This window comes from Poecilia mexicana, unplaced genomic scaffold (genome assembly GCF_051168715.1).
Source record: "Poecilia mexicana isolate PSO_F unplaced genomic scaffold, ASM5116871v1 scaffold_13, whole genome shotgun sequence".
Taxonomy (NCBI): domain Eukaryota; kingdom Metazoa; phylum Chordata; class Actinopteri; order Cyprinodontiformes; family Poeciliidae; genus Poecilia; species Poecilia mexicana.
Window position 1 is genome coordinate 31,804,174 of NW_028263382.1, and position 20,128 is coordinate 31,824,301.

Sequence of the window (20,128 nt, forward strand, 5' to 3'; positions counted from 1 at the left end):
TTTTAATATGTTTCAAAGGCATCGAGAACTTTATAAGGAATGTCAAAAATATTTATAAGTTTTGTCCTGTAATTATTTGCTTTCAAGATATTTGCGATTTAATTTGGATTTATTTAATCTAATTACCTGATATCTTAAAATACATGTAAGATATAATGAATAATGAGTACCATAAGACATCTTTAACTGGAAATATAACTAGTCAGAATAAAAAGGCACATATATAAATAAAACTTACTTCAAGGCTAATGAGAATTTCTTGCTAATATCTGAAATATATCTTTCAGATAGTCAGCAATTTATTGTAGATATCTTCCTACAACTTTATGGTAATTTGATGTCATTTCTACCAGTTAGAATGTAATTGTAATTCGAAATATCTCAAATAGATATTTTGTCAAGTCAAAATATAATTAGAGACCTCTTAATTAACTAACACACCTAGTCATGAAGCAATTTCAGATTTTACAAAAAAGTAAGTGTAGTGAAGCCGATTTTATGTTAAAACGGCCGGCTGTACATGGGCGAACTCTCGTGCTCGATCACTTTAAGATCCGCTGCTCAACCCGGAAGTAGTACTTCAACTTCTGATTTTTTTTTTCTTTTGCAACTTCAGCGTTCCAACGTAGCTGTTTGTAGCAGCTCAGACTGAAAGTTACAGTCAGATTTCACATCTTCTCAATCGAAAGCATGGCCGGTTATGAAGTAGTGAACGTGCACGGATACGAGGAGTTCTGTAAGGCGGTGTCTGAGAGAAAAGGGAAGGATATCTTCGCGTATTTTTCAGGCAATAAAGACGCCGAGGGAAAGAGCTGGTGTCCAGATTGTGTGAAAGGTAACTTAAATATAGCTTATGTCATTGTGCGAGACTGGCTGCATAATGTTTGTCATTTGTTGCTCTAAAATATTTAGATTTGTATTATTTATTTTTATTTTGCATAAAAGAAAAAAAAAATTCTTGGCTTTTTTTTTTCAGCTGAGCCAATTGTAAGGGGGGAGCTGACTCATCTTCCTGAGGGCTCAGTCTTCATTTATTGTCAAGTTGGAGATAGGCCATAGTAAGTTTCTTTCTTCTTCTTTTTAAGAGGAATATTGATGAAATATTCGTTATTGACCAGCAGAATTACTGACTGTAGTATGTCAAAAGGACACTGGGTATTAAACAGAAAACATATAGTATTTAAATTATGTTATAGTGAGAAAAAAAACAAGTCATCAATCAATTTCGATTTACTTGATGAGGGTTTATCTTTATGACGTTTCAATTGTAAAAATTTGTTTTTTTCATACATTTAAACAATGTCTGTTCAAGTTCATAGTCTGTGACTTGTGATAGATCCAGCTTGGTCAGTGCTGAGCTGTTTATCTTAAGTTAAAAGCATTTTTTAAAATAAAATTGAATGAATAATACATCCCCTCCCCAAATTGCATTTTTTATTTATTTTTTTTTATTTTAAACCTATAGAGCTGATATTCCTGTTTGTTTTTTGAATACTGAAGAAACAGGTTTGCTGCAGTAATGTCTACCTTGTGCTTTAGTTGGAAGGATCCAAACAACGACTTCAAGAAGACCCTGAAGTTGACTGGAGTTCCCACTCTGCTGCGATACGGCACAGTAAGTAGTTCATCGTTTAATGTTTGAATCTACAGTAATGACTACTTAGAGTCTGGATGTGAAAGTCGATAGAGATGTTTTGAAAAACCAAATGTTGTTAAAAAGGCTCTCTTAAATAAATTTAAAAAAAAATACAATCTGCCATCAGGGCAGTGCTACAAGCTAACTGTGATCTTTGTGCTGCAGCCTCAGAAGCTGGTGGAGGAAGAGTGCTTCAAGCCAGATCTGGTGAAAATGATGTTCACTGAAGACTGAATGGTCCCCAGCTCATAAAGAGCCAACATTTCTTCACTAATCAACAGTTTACACTGCTTCATTCAAGCACTTAATAATCACCCAATTCTGATCTCAATATAAATTGGTGCAGCGGCATCGCTAGCTGCATTTTTACAAAATCGACAAGTCTGTCACATGCAGCTCCCCGACTCGTTATTTTGAAGGATCCATTTCTTCTTTGATTATGCTGTGCAATCAGTAAATAAAGTACTGTGTATAAATACACATACACACACTAATTGTTGATTCAAAAAGCAACTAGAGATTTTTATATTGTGATAATTTTTTTCCATTGCCTTGCAATTGAACTTAAATAAATCAAAATAAATATTTGATGTTGAATAGTTAAAAACGGTGCATTATTTGCAATTTGTTACGTCTTCCTCTTGTCAACTGTTCCTTCAGAGGTCACCAGAAAGTTTCATCTGCCTCCTCCAAAACTTGATGTGTAAAGAACATGTAAAGGGCTTCTGCAGTAGTCATGAGATGTTCAGTTGTTTCTAAGGATTCTTGTCTCCGTTTGGATCTTCACAAATATTCATCCACCTCACCTCCAGACTTTTTCATTTGTCATTTTGCAACCACAAACCACACTGTGTTTTATTGAGATTTCTATATGATAGACCATCACATAAAATAAAACAAATATATATTTAAAATAAAATTGAATAACACAAACTAAATGTTCACAAACTAAATGTTATTACACATGGGAAACCATTTTTATTATGTTTACAGCATGGCACAAGTAACAGGTCAATTTATTCCTCCTGCTGCCACACGTGGGGAAATATAATATGAAATTGTTTACTGTAAATTTAGGGTTTTATCAGCTGATGTTACTTTCAAGTAGTTAAAATAATATGGAACACATAAATATCACTCTGCATTTCAAAATCCAAATATATATTGTTTGCTACTTCTGTAGGATTAAAATCATTAGCAGTAACACTGGTATGATGTAAGCTAATTACAAACAGTAACATGTTTGCTAGTGATAGCATGTTACATAGAGTAGCTTAGGAACAATAAAGCATTTGGTGTTGAGATGTTGGTATAATGGGGCTTCAAATGAAAATCTGCTAAGGCCTCAAAAAGTGTCGGACCGACCCTGAAACACACCGCAAAAGGCTTTTTTTGATGTTCTCCAAAAGCACAGGTGTCTAGAAGAAGGAGGTAATTAAGCCATTTCATTCCAGTGTTTTGTACCTGTGGCACATCTAAAAACTGCAGGACAGTGGCCCTTGAGGACTGGAGTTTGACATCCCTGTCCTAAAGTATCGACTGAATAAAGAAGGCACCCTCACATGTTGTTTTCTTGTAATGACCGCTAGGTGGCAGCAGACTTTTAGAAGTTGCTGGGTCGCTCCAGCGTTTACAAAAATCCAATGAAATTAACTCAGAATATATAAAATAAAACTTATATCAATACAGTAATTTCCCGTAGCAAATATGTGTGTGCGTGTGTGTTTGTGATGAAACAGAACATTCGCGTAAGTAGACATATTAAAATAAGAGAGTTGAGAATAAAAACATAAAAACAAAATAAAGTCTAATTTGGCCTCATTTTGAGGTATTACTGCATTAAAACCCTCATATGACATGCAGGAGAAGTGAACTCTTATTTAGCAACAACTGGCGTAAATGAGCGATTTCATGCTAAATGGGAGTCATCTCCGTTGCAGTCAGGGAGATTTAAGCGAGGCGCATTCCTGCACAGCGCTCAGAGCGGAGGGACGAGCAGAGCCGTGGCGAAGCCCACACAACCGCAACGCCTCTCTCCTTATCTCCGGGGCTCGGAGCTCCCCTCACAAACCTCTCGGCTCTCGGTGGAGGTGAAAGGAAGTGCTGGGTGTCGCCCCGAACACACGCCGCGGTTACATGTGCAGCAGCCTCGGCTGAAGAGGGAGCGGGAGGGGGGTTACGGCTGTGCCTGCGTGTGGCTGCGTGTTCTCGGACCGTGTCGAGCCGCGATGTCGGAGTTTCTGGTGAGTCTGCTCGGGGAGCGGCTCGTGAACAGCGAAAAAGCCGAGGTGGACGTGCAGTCTCTGGGCGCGAGACTCTCCCTGGTCGGGCTCTTCTTCGGGTGCAGCCTGAACGCCCCGTGCAAGCAGTTCAACGGCAGCCTGTGCGAGTTTTACAGCCGCTTCAAAAAGGCGTCTGAGCATAAGGACAAGCTGGAAGTCGTCTTCGTGTCGTCCGACCAGGACCAGAAACACTGGCAGGACTTTTTGCAGGAGATGCCGTGGCCTGCGTTACCTTTCAAAGACAGACACAAAAAGGTAAGAGAGAGGCCAGGCGGTGATGAAGGGCAGCCCAGCCTGGTTGACCAGTCCCTGGTTACAAGTGACCTGGAAGCCACTGGAAACAAAACGCCTATACTTTTTTTCTCTCGCTATCTTTATGCACATCTGGAGTTTAGTTTGATTCTTCTAAACAAGCCAATATGTTTTTAATTTGCCCATAATCTGTCATGATAACTGCAGATTATCAGTAGTAGATGAGATAAACTCAAATGAGTTAAAAACACCGAGTCTATTCTGGGCTGAGACTAATTCATTTCACAAGATCTAATCAGGGAATTAAAGTATGATGCCATTGTTAATAACTTTATCTGAATTATGCTTAATAAATCAGGCTGTTGATAATTGCGTCTGCTGGAATAAGCCAGACTTTAATTCACCCAGTTCTATCTGGACGTAAATGTGCTGCTGCAGACATTCCTGAGTTATTATTAGGAGGGGAAACACATTGGACTTCCTTCTGGCTTTCCGCTTTCCACACACTAATGATTTTACCCAGAGACAGGCTGGAGAACCGTCAAATTAGAGAACGATTATGGCAATTTAATGCCTGTTTTTTGTTATTTGTCCATTCAGTTTAGGTTGCTGCATATAGCCAAAGGCCTACAATACTGCCAATATAGTATTTTCAGCTTTTTGTGTGTTTCCAAAAAACACACAAAAAGATTTGAATCAATTTGAAAGCACTTTTTTCTTGTTTAAAAATGATATTTTTATATAGATGCATATATATATATATTTTTAAAAATACACCAATTAGTTTATTTTCCTGGCAAGAAGTCTTTTGTCTGGCTTTATGTGGGGGTCTGACCCACTGATGTCCATTTTGACAAACTCTAATTTTATTAATTTTTTTTTCTAATTCTAGGCACAAAAACTTATAAAAGCCAAATGTGCTGCATGTTGGAGAGAAATAGAAAATCAGAGTTTATACATCAAAGCGTATGTTGCTAACCTTTATTATTATTAAATTCCCAGAAAACATGCATCGCACTACATGCTGTTTTTAGATGAAAAATGGGAGGAAGTTTCTAGTTATGACCCACATGAGGAAGGAATTACAGGATTTCATGTTTTTATTTTCAGTATTTGACCTGCAGCTCATCAGTCTGAGCCGATCAGTTGAAAATCAGATCACAGATTCTGACTGATTGTTTGCTGCATCTAATCTTGCATTTTTTTTAATTAAATTTTATTTTTTTGCAAATCCTGGAATTTACAAACTTGCTACAGCTTCTCCAAATGAGTTCAAATTTAGTGAAAACAAGGTTTTGTTTTTTCCTCTATAGCCGAATAACTTTGAACGTAGCTGAGTATTTCTTATTCATTTCCGGATTTGTGTGAATAAAACATCGCTTTTTTAGAAAATTTCAGCTGTAACAATCCAATGGAAATGTGTTTTTTTTTTCCCCCCCACCTCACACATCATGCTGGTGGATTTTTAAGTTTCTGTACAAATGCATTTTTCTGTGTCACTATATCCCGGCCATGTTGGCGGTCTTTGCAAACAATGGAGCAGAGGATTATGTTGCAGGAATTGCGTGTGTGTGCGTCTGGAGGCCAGGCCAGCATCCTGATTACAGCGTCGGTCTCATGCATTTCTATATGATTAAAAAAGACATTAAAAAAAAAACGTCCCAAATTGGCTGAAACGCCTCAGCATGTGAATTCTGACATTAGCAGAGATTTTTATTGCAATGAAACATCAAAAATATCTTTTGGATTTGATTACATTAAAATATGAGCTTGAGAGACTGAAACACTTCAATACGAGTTCCCATCTCCACTACTTTCCCATAAATAAAGGATTCACCTTCTTCAGTGAAACCACAGCAGCCTTCCTCACCGTTTGCTTGGCAGGATTGGACTGAAACATTGTCCTGTAAATTCTTTTTGATCGCTGGTGATTGTTGCCGTTACACCTCATAATGAACTCCAGGTCTGAATGAGGCTCAGATGATGGAAGAGGAGGAGGAGGAGGAGGAAGAAGACGAGGGCAGGGTTGTCCTGGGGAGCTGAGCACGTCCACCGTCGCACTGCAGCCTCATTATGTTCTCTAACCCAGAGCGGAAAATATCTGTGGCATCGACATGGGCATTGTTCGCGCTCTTCTTGGTGGTCCGCCTGCTGTCCGTCTGTCTGTCTGTCTGGGCCTCGTGTTGCAGTGTGCAGCTGTCCAGCTCTGTTTGGCTCTGGGTCACGTTTTGAAATATTCCTGCTATGTGCTGGCCGATATGGGCTTAAAAGTTTTATTGTGATATTTTGTGGTGCTACAACGATAAAAGTGACTATTAAAAACTACTTATTACTTATTTTTCTAGGTAACTGTATGACTCTGTGGTCTTGTGTCACAGCAATCCAGAGCCCCACGAACACAAATAATGTTCTTGGTGAAAAAACATTCCTATTTGTAATGCGTTTCTTTAGGACACTGGTCACGTAAAGAAGTGACTGGTGGTGACCGAGTGCATCACTAAGCTGCACACGGTGACTGTATTTTCAAATTTATTGGGTATTTATTGATGCTTTTATTGAACAAACAGTGGAGAGAAAAAAAATAAAGTAAAACTAACAATCTCAACAGTAAACTGCATTTGAATTCATCATGATACCAATGCATGAGAAATGTATCACGATAAATGACGAACAATACAATAAATACTGCATACACAGTAAAAAACGAAGTGTCAATTTAACACCTATAGAGTTGAATTTAACTCCGTTTTAGATAACATTTGGTCCCACTCGAAAATAATGTAAAATGTACTCTATGGCCAGTGTCGAATTTCCAGAGTTAATTTGACTCATTTTAGTGTCAAAAACAACAAGTCAGTGAGTCAAATTATTTAACACTATTGTTTGTTTACACTCTTCAGAGTAATACTGTTATTTTTATGGCGTTAATTTTACACTAAATTTACTTAAACATTTACATTTTATTGTGTTTTACACTTATATCATATGATGCTAAATCTTAGCATTAAATGGCTTTTTTAAAACATACCAATCACAATAATCACAAAGTTATAAGTTCACAGTGACAATATTTATTCAACTTTATGATCCAGTGACATAATTACTGTAACAGTGTCAGTTTAATCATCTTCAAAACAATGTTCACCAAAGATGGCAATATGGGACAACAAAGAGAGTAGTGTCATTTGCATGTAACATAGATGGTTGACATCAAACAACAAAACCTTGCATCGTTTTAGTAACGTCATAAGCATAACAATATTCATGAAAAGTTACTGTACATATGTCACACTAATGAAGCATTCTTGCTCTCAACTCAGCAACTCTGGATGTTTCCTTTGTTTTTCCAACATTTATCATGTTGTAAACGATTGTTTTGAGAAAGGTGAAGAAGTTGGTTAAGGGAGCACTGTATGACGTACCGAACACGTAATGGGCCTTAAAGAGCTCATCAAGAGCTCCAACTGAACATGTTGCCTTACATGGAATGGCATAGTTGTCAATCACATTGAAGAATGCATGAATACTGCTTTGGATGGATCCCTGGGCCAGGAGGTAGGGCTGGGTACGTTGCGTGATTTTGTCAACGGACTGTGTTGTTTTCAGCTTCTGTATCACAAATGAAAGTTTGAAAAGTGGCATGTATTTTTACCCAATTCATTTATTTCTTTTTGACCTTCCACCAACAAAAAAGCTGCCGCTTTTTGTCTATGTTGGACCGTCATGTAAAACCCCAAATAAATTAAAAAAATCACACACAGGCTTGTGGTCGTAACATGACAAAATGTTGGAAAGCTCTGTAATTAGTTTTCAATTGTTGCTAGTTTTCAACCATTTCTACTTTACTGTGTTTCCTTTTAGTTTAACTGAAATGAGTTGTCCTCCTGAGCTCCAGTCTGAGTAACAGATTTTGTTAAGGAAAGGCTAATTGTTCCTTGCCAAAACAATTAGCTGACTAACTGAAAAATAAACGGCCAATAATTAGCAGACTGAATGATAATGAATGCCGTTATTGGTTGCAGCCGTAATTGGCTGCCTATTGTTTTCAGATTTGTTTGTCTTGAAGACACAGGAAGTGGCTAACTGGGACCAGAGGGGAATGAATGGTTTTGTCTTTGGATTCGTGTGTGCAGTGCTCATCCTGGCACACCAGGGTCTTTAAGTTTGGAGGTGGAGAAAAGCAGAAGCTGCTCTAAGGTTGTTGCTTTTTTTCTTAATTTTTCATTTTATTTGACTTCATTTTTTTCTTGGATCAGGGAGAGTTCACCTCTTGGTGAAGGATGCAGTTTTTTTTTCTTTGCTCCCCACTCCTTTGTCCAGAGCTCCAACGCTTCACCGCCCACGTCAGATTCTCTGACTTCACTTCCTCCCCTGGCTCTGCTCGCCCACCCATATCCTACAATGACTTACCGAGCTATCTCACTCTCACTTTTTAGTTTCCACTTTTCTACAGGAGGTATTAATTCAACAAAAAAAAAAAGAGGGGCAAGAAAATAATTTATTGGGTTAAGTAATGGAGTTTGTCAGGTAGGGATGACCGGTGACCAGAAGCAGACTAAGGTTTTAATCCGAAATCCAAAAACCCAAAGTTTTTCCAATTACGCAGCGACACATCATACCGATGACAACGGCGCTCTTTGAGGTGGAAGTTGTTGCTAAACAATGAAGAAACGTCTATATTCATAGTCAGTAGCCGCGTTTCCATTGCAAAAGTGCGTAAAATGATTTGGATGTTCTGCTAATGTCGAAAAAACACAATTATGCAACTGTGTTGTTTCCATTGAATAAAAGAAATTAAAATCCCACTTAAATAAGTTTGTTCACATGATAAGCCATTAAAAATCATGGCTGGGTGCTGTGGTGGTTCAGGGGCAAAGCACAACCCACATATTGAGGCCTTAGTCCTCGTGCTGATGGTCGCAGGTTCGACCCTCTTTCCCGTCAAACTTCTTTCAAATAAAGACAACTCGAGCCAACAAAACCTTAAAAAAAATAAATGAATCATGGCAAAAATGGCTGTAAACACTGGTGTCTTGGGCACATTATAGTCTATGATTTAACAGAAAAGCTTTGGATTCAACATGTTTGAATTATTAACTTTTGATGCCAACAAATGTGTTGTTACTCTGTACAACCTGGCGTGATACAAAAAAGTTCTTCTATTACAGTGCTGCGTGTTTTAATTCAGGCTGCATGATGGTGAGAGAGAGCAAGACTTGCAATACATAAACAGAAGGCTAATAGAAATGCACTTAATTTCTCTGCTGTCAATGTATGCTTCCAGCCTGTCATGAAACATGCTCAATTTGTAAATGTTAGCCCTCATCACAGACGGAAGATGAGGGCTAATAATCATGCTAACAATTCTACTTGCATATATTAGATGCTAAAGGTTTAAATTTCTAATTTTGTCTTTGTCTTAAAATATTAATAAAACCCTGTTTTAAAGCGTCTTTTCTCTCACACGGGACTCGACGTCTCCTCAGCCCCCTATGTAAATAATTTATGACCACTCATGGCAGGAAGGTCATTTTAAAGCTCATTCGTCGTTTTGTCCATATTAAATGTTGTCGGCAGGTTAAAGCTTCACAGAAAACTGAAATCTGCTCAAATTCTGAACAGTGCCAGTTATTGGGACGAAGCTAACCTGAAATCTGTCAGTCTGTTTTTTTTTTTTTTGTTTGTTTTGTTTTGTTGGGTTATTTTTTTCCAGAGACACTCAGGTTGGTAACAGAATACATTTGACTTAAAAGCCAGAAAGACCATAATATCACAGAACATATTTCCATGAAGCACAGAACCCATTTTTTTGTTGGAATACATTACTGCTGAGTGGAAGTAGATGTCCAGATGTCGCTTTACTGACGATTGCTGTGAGTTGTGCAAAACTGAAATCTTGCGAATCTACATCGCATAGAGATTTTCCTGACTGCGTTGTAATAATGGGGGATCACATCACAGGTAAAAACCCTGTTGGATTCTGCGGTTCGCTCGCTCGGCTCCCCGCCAGGTGACGACAGTTCTCAGCAGCCTCAGTGCGAGGGTAAAGGACGCCTTTCATCAGCACGGCCCTAGTCTGCTGAAATCGTTATTGCGCCACGCTCATCGGGTGTCGTAGCCCTCCTTATCCGAACACAAGAAGAAGTGGCTTCAAAGGAGGCGCTAAATGTTTTATCTAGAGGTTCTTGATCCAGCTGTTAGCTTTAGCTAAGATGTTTGAGGCTTTGTAGAGACCTTAGATTGTAAACAAATCCAGCAAACAAAACATCTTCACCAATCAGTGTTGATACTGTATGTTGTGTTGGGGGAAAGAATATAAAGCTCGATTTAAACGTGGAACTGATCGTGGGGCCGCACCGATTTCCTGTGTTTTGGTCAGGTTGGCCAGTTTAGTTTTAGCAATTCCTCATTACTTTTGAAGAATTAAATGTGCTAATGTGACACAGGAGTCCATTTTTTTACTCCAATAGCTAAAACAAGTGTGATGTAAAATATCTTCCAACAAAACCATAAAAGCCATTGCTAACAGAAAAGTATTAGTAAATGCTTAATTACAGTGTAACGGTGTTGAACACCAAAGGTGTGAAATTGCACCTTTTTGTTTTTTTTTTTTCTTTTTAGAGTTATAGCACGGATTCCCTAACGCCGGTGTCTAATGCCAGGAAACGTGAGCTGTGCAGTCTGAACAGGAAAACAGATCCTCACTGAAAGACATTTGACCCTGAGCAGTAAATCATGGGAACACGTGTTAAGATTTTGCTGGTTATTAAATTGGCCTAAATGTTTTTGGTTAAACAGCTCATGAAGAAATGTAACTGTTTTTTTTTTAGACTTTTAAGAGTAAATGAGATTGTGGAACTGTGAAGAAAAAAACCGCAAACAATTTCCATTACCCTTTCTTCTAACATTGTATTTGCTAACATTTAGAAGATTTTTGCACGTGTCAGACATCCCAACTTAACTGGAGAAATGGTGAGAAATTCTAAGACTTTGCAAGATCCATTGTTTTCCTTTGGCTTTTACTTCATGTAGCTTAAGACCTCAATTGACTCAATAAGGTGTGTTGAGTTTTATTTCCCTGTTTTGTTATCACTTTCACTGTATTTTAACATCTTGACATTGCACTAAACTCTGATCTTATACAGTATCAGTCGGGATTTTTGATATGATTGCAATCTGCAGATTAATTGCTAAATCAGTCTTTGTTTCCCTACATAACTTATTTATTTCCAATGGTAATCAGTTGAATCAAGGCGTGAGCAGTAGTCCAGTTCAGATATTAAAGATGTTAAAGTTCTCTTTAATGTTGACTTTTTCATCAATATAAAGATGCAATAACTTGAAACAAGCTCCTATATCTTGCTGAAAAGTTGTTGTTTTTTTTTCATCTTATTTCAAGTGTACTAAGATATTTGCATTAGAAAATAGACAGCAATACTTTGTAAGATTTTGTGCTTCCACTTAAATTCATTGCTTTTATTACAGCCGGGGCATGAAGTTCTTTTGCACAAGCAAAAAAACAAACTAACAAAAAATACTTTTAAATACCTGCAATTAGTTATTGCAAGTATTCAGTGAAAGCAGTTATTGAAGGATAATGCATTATCCTTCCCAGTTCAGAGTTGTGTAGTAGAAATCCATAAAATTTGAACAAATAAAAATGTTCAAATTGCAGTGGTGCATTCATAATCTATCCTGTGTTAATTAAAATGACCCTCTGGGGCTTAAACAGCCATAAGGTAAAGTGTGCTTGTAGCTTGTCGCCTCGCGATGACCTTGAGACGGTAAATCACAACGTCCATTCACTTTAGCTTCTCTAAATTGCTTGTTATAAACTTGGTTTGCTCCATCTGCTTTGCTCTACTTTTGCCTCTGACTTTGCAGGAACCGTTATCTTGACTCCGGCTGCCGTAGTTTGACTCCTATTGTTGTGCAGCTGTGACGGCCCCTGCGTTCTGCTCGCCATGTTTGACAAGAGCTTATGTAAAGAATCTGTGGCTCAGACACCTGCTGCAATGAAAGCGCTGGAGGCCGCAGGGCACGGCAACAGAGCGAGGCCGTCTGTGAGGGGCTGGGACGCCTGGCCGCGCCCAATGTCCAATCTCACACCACAGAGCTTTAGTTGCCTTCTACTTTCACCGGCCATTGTTGCCACTTTACAAGGTGATATGTAATGTTTCAAGAGGCGACGGCAAATGGGGCTGTCATCACAACTGCAGCTCCGGGGTGTTTACCCTTTGAGAGTGAACAAGTTCTGTTAACATTTCCCCTAAAATCAACGGAAAACATTTGCCTCCAGAAGTCACTAATTTGTACGTAACGTAGGCTATGTCCACATAGCAGGTGTTTATGCTCAATTCCAATATTTATTTTATTGTTTTGCCTGGTCGCTCATGTTACTACGACCTGAACGGGACCCGCATCCACAAAAGAATAACGTTACAGCCATCGTTTATGGAACAATTTATTGTCATAAAATCATAACAAGAAGGAGGCTAATGAAAGAAAGCAAAACTAATAACCTCTTTTTTGTCACCTTGTCTGTATGGATGCATAGTCGGAGCCATCAGTGGTGGGATTGTGATGTGCTTCACTGACTCAAACTTCTTTTATAATTTCATGATTTATGATCTTCATTGTGTTTTGTGACTCAAGACAATTGAGGCTTCTGCTAATACCTGCTTATATACCCTTGTTGGCAAGCTAACTTGTTTTTGTTGTTTTTTGCGTTGATTGGGTAAGTGTAATTTTGTTGCCACTCGCCTGGTCAGTGTTTGTACATTTGTATGGAGATATAGCTCTTAAATTCCATTCATAATCGTCTTAAAAGGGTCTTTGAAGAGTCTTAAATTTGAGTTGGCAAAACCTTCTGCAGCCCTGGAGCAGAAAAACCGTTTGAAGATGATGAATGGAGCTAAACACAGGGAATACATCAGATAAACTTGAAGCTTATGTCTTTCTGAAAAGTTCCTTTTAAGTTATTTTTGTCTTAATTCAAGTTTGATAAAATATTTACACTAGAAACTAGAAGAAACATTTAGGTAAAATTGTGTTTTTTGCAGTGTAGTAGAGGGTTGAAGCCATTATACCTGAGGTGATTAATAGACTTTGCATTGTCCTGACTAGTGGGGACAAATTGCAAATAAATGGTGCATTTTACCATTTTTACTTGTAAAATAACCCACGGAGCTATCCGCTTCTGCTTTTGATCACCCAAAATCAGACCAGAATGGGTTAAAGTTTGTAGCTGTGATACAGACAGAAATGGGGAAACATCCAAGCACTCCGAGTACTTTCTCTTAGACTCCGAGAGTCTCAGTGTGCCTCGTAAAATCCTCTCTGCTCCCGTTATCTTGTTAACGCGATATCCCTAAGGCTGCAGCCTCCATCTGACTTCCCTCCGTGGCCCCAACCTTCCTCCTGTAGTTGGACCGCCGCTGGACGCCGTGTGGTTTCCAGGCAGGACTTTCCACAGCGGAGTGACGTTAAGGATAACAGACACGGCTGATGTATTCGCCACAGTGTCTGCTGCAGCTCTGGATGAGAACAACAGATGATTCATTTGCCTGTCGTCCAACAACCAGACTAACGCATCTGCCAGTGAAAGCCTCCAAAACCAGTGCAGAGTAAAGTTCAGCGTTACAATAATTTGAGATTCTGGTGATGACATACAGGCGGTTTGTACAGACGAGGTTTCCATGAGGATAAGCGCATTGACGACTCAAACCTCGTCCGGGTCAGCTTTATGTTTTTTAATGTAACCGTGTCTCGATTCGCCTCTGCTGCCCTCCCCATCCCACCCGTCAGCCGACTCTTTCAGTCTGTAATTGCCCCACACAACAGCTCAGCTGCCCTTCCCACCATAATAACCTCACAGATGCCCCCAGGGGCATCCTGCCATCCATAGCCGTCTTTCGTTTGCCCCTTTGTTATCTTTCCTAGATTGAATGTTGCCTCTCGGTGCTTTCCCCAGTTTTCCTCCTCCTCCTCATCATCATCGCCACTGATCGTGTTTCTTAAGCGAAATGAAAAGCAACACAATAATGGATGGATGTGCACTCCTCGTGTTTTCTGCGTTCGCTTCACGTTTATTAACTCTGTTGCAAAGGTGGGACAAAATGCGTGTGCTCCATCGGCGAGTGATGCGGCGGATTTTTAAGATACATTTGTACTTTAAAATTTTTTATTTTTTTTTTGTTTCCGCGCAGTCCGTCCATTTGACTGAGTGGAAGCAGAGTGGTACATATGCAAACAGCAACCCAGCACTCCTCCACTCTTCCTCCTCCTCTTCCCGTCTGTCTGCCATATTCACCCAAGTGTAAGTGCTCCTGCAGCTCCTGCTTGAAATGGGTTCGCCATACAAAGAGACCCAGTGTGTCAGCGTACGGCATGGCACCCTGGCACCAGCCCTGCTGTTTGTGGCACCGGGAGATTAATCAGGCAACTGGCAAGAGCAGGTTTTCACAGAAAAAGGATGGCTTTATCTCTGGGGCTGGGTGATATAGTTGTTAAAAAAAAAAAGTGCATCATATCGGTCAACTAGCTTTTTTTATGGGTTATCTATTTACAATAAGGACCAGGTGGAAAAAAACAGGTTGAATTTAAATATTTTTTATTTTAAATGTAACCTTTTAACCTTTAATAAGAGGTCAACCAGGTTGTCCACACATCCTTTAAAAAGTCTTAAGAAATCATAAATTCATGTATTTAAAATTAAGGCCTTAAAATGTCTTAAATTCATTTGAAAAATGTAAGTTGTCCTTAAATACATTAATAACAGGTGCTGGTGTTATATTTTGTCATGGCATGACTATTTAATATTTATATGTATTTTTTTTTTGTTTCTGTCAAGGAAAACTTTCACTCGTATTCTATTACCCGATGCATTCACTAACTAGCTGCTAATAGCTTAGCTAACTAGCTTTTTTTTTGTGCGTTTATTATGGGTAACTGAAAATGTCTCACTAGTTGGCTGGATGACGTTTTGTTTTAAGCTCACTTCTGTTGTCAACCAATGAGAGCCAGCAGCATCCCCTGAGAGTCCACATATTAATATTTTCGGTCTTAAATTTCATTCAAAATGGCATTAAAAAGTCTTCAATTTGTCTTGCTGAAACCTGCAGCTGTCGAATAAATAAGCTGGTATAAATAATGATCAATCACGCATGTGTATGTGCTACTCTGTGTGGCAACAGCGGAGAAGCAACTTACCATTAGAGGACAGCTGTTCATCCTCTGTCGACAGTGGCCTTGCTAACTAGCATTAGCATTCATTACAGGCTTTGTTGTGTCGGAATTGCAATATTTAGAAATGATATTTCCCGAACATTCATAGAAACACAAGCAGGTCCTGTTCACAGTGAACAACTTGAACAAAACTTCAGCAGAGAGATTGAAGACAAAACTGTATTTGCTATGCTGTTAAAATGTCACACAGTCTCTAAAAGGCTCAAAGTACAGTTCAAAATTCATCTGCGTTTGTACAGTTTCTTGACTTTTGTGATCTATACAAACAGTTGGGTTCTCCAACAGCAGTCTGTCAGCATGAGTCTCTGCTCAGGCACTTGTCAGCCCCCCTGCCCGTCAAAAAACTTAACACTATTAAACCCACAGAAACGGCCCGGCCTCGGTGTAAAGACGCCTGTGCTCCTGTGTTCCTCGTCCACTGCGACATTAGATCCAGTCTCCCCCTTAATTCTAAACAGCTGCTTCACATGCGACTCGTGCTCCGTCATCTGTGTTTCTAGCAGCTTATGTTCATGTCAGGTTTTGATGTGGATCCCTCCATAATGTGGATTAATGGCTCTTTACTGATGGCTGATCCTCGGTTTACTGTTGGACAGGCGGTACATTTACAGCGAGCCGGCCCTCGCGTGGCATCCTGTGTTTCTAATGAGGTCGGACGTCACTGCATTTGGCTTCCCCAAAAAATCTTGAACGCTGAATCGGCACTTTAAGTCAGCCCTCGTGGAGCGGCTAAGAAATTTTTATTTATTTATTTTGCTTTTTAAAAGCTTCAGCGAGAGCTAAGCTTATAAGAATTTGTAAATGACGTTTTTGTTGCTGCTCAGCAACTTAACTGCGTTCCAGCACTATGAGGATTATTTAAATGCTCGCCTTGCTAAATTGGCACCTTGCATTAAGAGAGAGAGTGGAGGAAAATGCAGGGGAATCCCGTTGAAGCGGAGCTCCTGGCCTGTAGGTGGCTTATTATTTTTCTAATAACCAGAGAGTCAATTGGGATAATTTGCAGGTGCACACGGCTCCTGCTCTTCCAGGAGACGGCGCACACAAACAAGCACTGTTGAATATGGCTCATTTAGTGCGTTTGTTTGTTTCAGTTCTGAATCGAAATGTGCAGAAACATCTGCAGCTGGGTTTGTTGAGTTTATTTTAACAATATAGTAGTTTAACATTAAATATAGCAAAGTTAATACTGTGTGTGTGTGTGTGTATTTGAGTCATATGACTGTTGGGGACAAATGTGTGAATTAGTGTTAAGGGTCAGTGATGGGCAAGCTAATTAGCACAGTAAACTACGGCGCTGCAGTGGGGGCCCTGGAAACATTCATAGGGCTTCATTATTACTTCTGTGGTGGATTTATTTATTTTACTATAGAATATCTGGGTTATATTTATCAGCTGAGTTTACTTGCCACTACAGAAACCCTAAGGTGCACACGCTATTCTAAATGCGAGGTTACTAGATGCATGCAAGTTGTGCATAATTTTTAACGTCATCACATGAAGGATTTTAGTTTCAGTGGTACTAAATTCACACAAACTGACTTTGCTAAATGTATGTGCTCACTGCACAGAGCCTTTAGAGTAAAAAGGCAATGTAAAAGTTAGCTTGTTACATCGGTTAGCTTCCACAGTAGTCATCTCAGAGGAGGCTGGTCATTTTATACACTAAGGCTATGTTCACGTAGCAGGTATTAATGCTCAGTTAGGATTTTGTTTTGTTTGCTGAAAATCTATAGTAACCTAGCTAGCTGGATGGCTAGATAACTAGATACTTTCTATAGTTGCTACCTAGACAGCTAGCTTCATGCTGGTTCATTGGGCTTGTACAAACACATCTGGAAATCTACCTACTATCTATCTCACTATTTATATCTCTAATTCTCTCAATAAAATTGCTAAACTTTTAAGCTGCACAGGTCTGCTGAAAAAGCCACTTTTTCAAAATCCATTTTTCTGCAAGTTAGGACGGCTAACATTGCATCTCAAGTTTGAGACTTCAGTTCGATCCGCCAAAAATAAAACTTCAAACTTCACCTGCGTGTGCAGGTGAAGTTTGAAGTTTTAGTCACCTCATGACTTGAAAAGCAATAAGAAGCCAGCATGCATGTTTTACCGAGATAGGGTGCACTTCTTTCTTTGCCTGCAATATTAGTAGATTATAATTATGGGCCGTTAATTACTCATAGCAATATGTCAATATTAGCTGTAGCTACATAATGACCACGAGCGTCTCTAATTGATTCTCTATGGAAACCAAATAAACATAACTTATGTTTAACATTCTCTGCCAAGCTAGCTGCAGTATGCTAACATACAGCAATGAAGTTTTAGAGTTGTATTTCTTGTCTTTGAGAAGTTGTTTAATTCAGTCATTAGACATTTGGCCAAAGACTCGGGCTTGGCTTGAAATTAGAAAAATCATTTGTAAACATTTCTGAAAAGCTATGAGAATTTCTCTGGCTAACGTTGACCCTGTGCATCTGATTCTGAACATTTAAAGAAAGAAGAGTTAAATGCTAAATTTGCTCGAGATGATGATGTTTTTAGCAAGATTGAGTTCTGGTTTGTAACATTCGGCACAGCGAGGAGATGGGTGTCGAATTAGTTTTTTCCATGTTGTGTACACTGTGCAGCTCAATATGAAGCGCAGAGCCTGACCTTGCTGCTGAGACACCTGTATATACTGAAGTATAGCAACAGCAGGTCTGACGGAGGCATCGGCAGAGGATCTGGCTGTAACTGGAGCTGGAAATAAAAAGGAAGACTCATGAGATGAACTAAGACAGACCGCCAAGATGCTGTGGGAAATGCTTGTTATGAAATAATTTGTCTTTAAAAGTGGTTGGAGTCCATAACAAGCCTGGAGACTAGGATACTCTCTGGTCTGTTCCTCCCTCCACCCCTCCTGCTACATCTTTGTTGGGGAAATTACGCCACACCACATGCATTCCACTCATCTCCAAGCTTATGTTGCTGCACTTCAGGAGACATTTATCAGAAAACTCTCTCAGTTTGGAGTTTAGACCTCCTGCTGAGGCTGCGCCGTGGCTTAGCTCTGTCTCCACGTTGGAGGCTAATCACTGTTTTGATTAGTCTTTTTTTTTTTCCTTCGCCCAATCTATTTGCTCGCAGTGCCGATCCCACGGCCATGTTGAATAAGAGGGTTTATCAGCTTAAGCCTGTTGTAGGAGCAGAAGAGGTCTCGTCTTTTCACCGAGGAACGAAAGCAGCCTCTTTGGACACGAGTGTCCCGGCAATTAAAGATGCAGAGGGGCCTCGAAAGAGAGATTACTGACACATGGAGATGGGGCTGGATTCGTTTTCCTCCGGAAAAATGTTGAGTCTGATCAGAGAACCATTTTCATTTATTTAAAGATTGAGCCTTTCACTTGTGTTTTTCTTGTGTGAAAATTTTGATGGCTACAGTTTTTTTTTCTTTACTTAGTTTATCTAAATGTGTACTAGTGTCGAACCAGGGTTCTTTTTTTTTTTTAATCAAATCCCTATTATACGCTGAAACACTCAACCATCATACTCCAGAAAGGCTAATACTGACATCAGTTGCCCTCTCACACTGTCTGTGTTTTGAAGGCCATATGCGTTTTAAGATGCATCATCATCACTGTCAAGTAAGCTACCCGCAATGTACAAGAGATTCAAAATCAATAACAATATTGTGGGTAGGTCTGTCTTTAGCAGGAGTTTCATTTTATCCCCAACACAGATCGAGGTTGTTTACAACATACATTTGCCAACACCGAATCCAACTCTTCATTATGTCATTAAAATTAATGCCATAAATATGCCTGAAAAATCTGTGTTTTATTGGTCTGTGTTAGTAATTTCGCTAACTCGCTAAGAAAGGACATTCCTAATCCTGGAGTCTCCAGTTTTTCTGACGGCGACTGATATTTTGTCTCAACCAGGGCTTCAAAATGGACAGGGTGAAGATCACAGATATTTCAATTTGGCCAAAATATGACTTGGACAATTATGCTATGAGGCAATTTTACAAAACGTTAGCCTCAAGCAAAAATAGAGTGGCGTCAGATTGTAGCAATTTGGTTAAAAACCAGAGACTTTTCCTTCACTAGCTCTAGACTCTTGGATTTGTTTTAATTTAATTTACCCACAATACCCTACAGTACAGTTCATTTCAACAGAGCCGAGACTTAGGTTTTAAGTGGACCAGGATTTGATTTTTTGGTCTTTTTATCAGAGTTTGATTTCGCTTTCACACCTCCCCAAATCAACCAGACTTTCTAGAGTTCCATTAAAGCGAACTAAACAGAGCTGGTGTGAATGCATCCTAAGATTTTTTATTTTTTTTTTTAATGGGGCTGAGGGGGCAGCTTATTGCAGCCTGCATGGTGCTAATCTCAATCAGGAGAGGGAGTGCATAAATGTGGATGAAATACTTCTCTCCTCTACCTCTCACCTCCATGTCACTCACCACCTGCTCATTTCAGAGCCAGCAGGTGTGCTCTGAAGGTACTTCGTTCCACTCCAACAGCCCAGCCAACCTGCATTTTTTTATTTATTTTTTTTTAAAGCTGAAGCACAATAAACTGACATCATTAAATATGTTTAGGTGCGGCAGTAATACATGTGTTTGTGTGTTTGTGCGCGTAAAATAATTGCCCCCTCCAACAAAAAGCCGATGAAGTGAAGCAGAAAGAAACCAAATGCTGGTTTCGTTTCAGGAATGTCT

The 20,128-nt window shown here is 39.3% G+C and overlaps 2 protein-coding genes across 2 annotated transcripts in view; both read left to right on the forward strand.

Annotated features, from left to right (window-relative positions):
• The first annotated feature begins 568 nt into the window (after window positions 1-568).
• txndc17 (thioredoxin domain containing 17) lies at window positions 569-2,243 on the forward strand. The gene is made up of 4 exons (XM_015003643.2): window positions 569-835; window positions 977-1,058; window positions 1,540-1,615; window positions 1,802-2,243. Exons 1-4 carry the CDS (start codon window positions 691-693, stop codon window positions 1,868-1,870), a joined length of 372 nt encoding a protein of 123 aa, XP_014859129.1. The 5' UTR covers window positions 569-690; the 3' UTR covers window positions 1,871-2,243.
• Window positions 2,244-3,598: 1,355 nt separating this feature from the next.
• nxn (nucleoredoxin) overlaps window positions 3,599-20,128 on the forward strand; it is a 67,837-nt gene continuing 51,307 nt past the window's right edge. The window contains exon 1 of the mRNA XM_015003642.2: window positions 3,599-4,173. Within this exon, the coding sequence (XP_014859128.2) occupies window positions 3,865-4,173 (309 nt within the window). The 5' untranslated portion in view covers window positions 3,599-3,864. The remainder of the gene's footprint in view (window positions 4,174-20,128) is intronic.

What these genes read in the sequence shown, in the direction of transcription:
- txndc17 (XM_015003643.2), top strand. Translation starts at nt 691, where the DNA reads ATGGCCGGTTATGAAGTAGTGAACGTGCACGGATACGAGGAGTTCTGT. An exon ending in GTGTCCAGATTGTGTGAAAG is followed by an intron (nt 836 to 976) that starts GTAACTTAAATA and finishes TTTTTTTTTCAG; the next exon opens with CTGAGCCAATTGTAAGGGGG. An exon ending in CTCTGCTGCGATACGGCACA is followed by an intron (nt 1,616 to 1,801) that starts GTAAGTAGTTCA and finishes TTTGTGCTGCAG; the next exon opens with CCTCAGAAGCTGGTGGAGGA.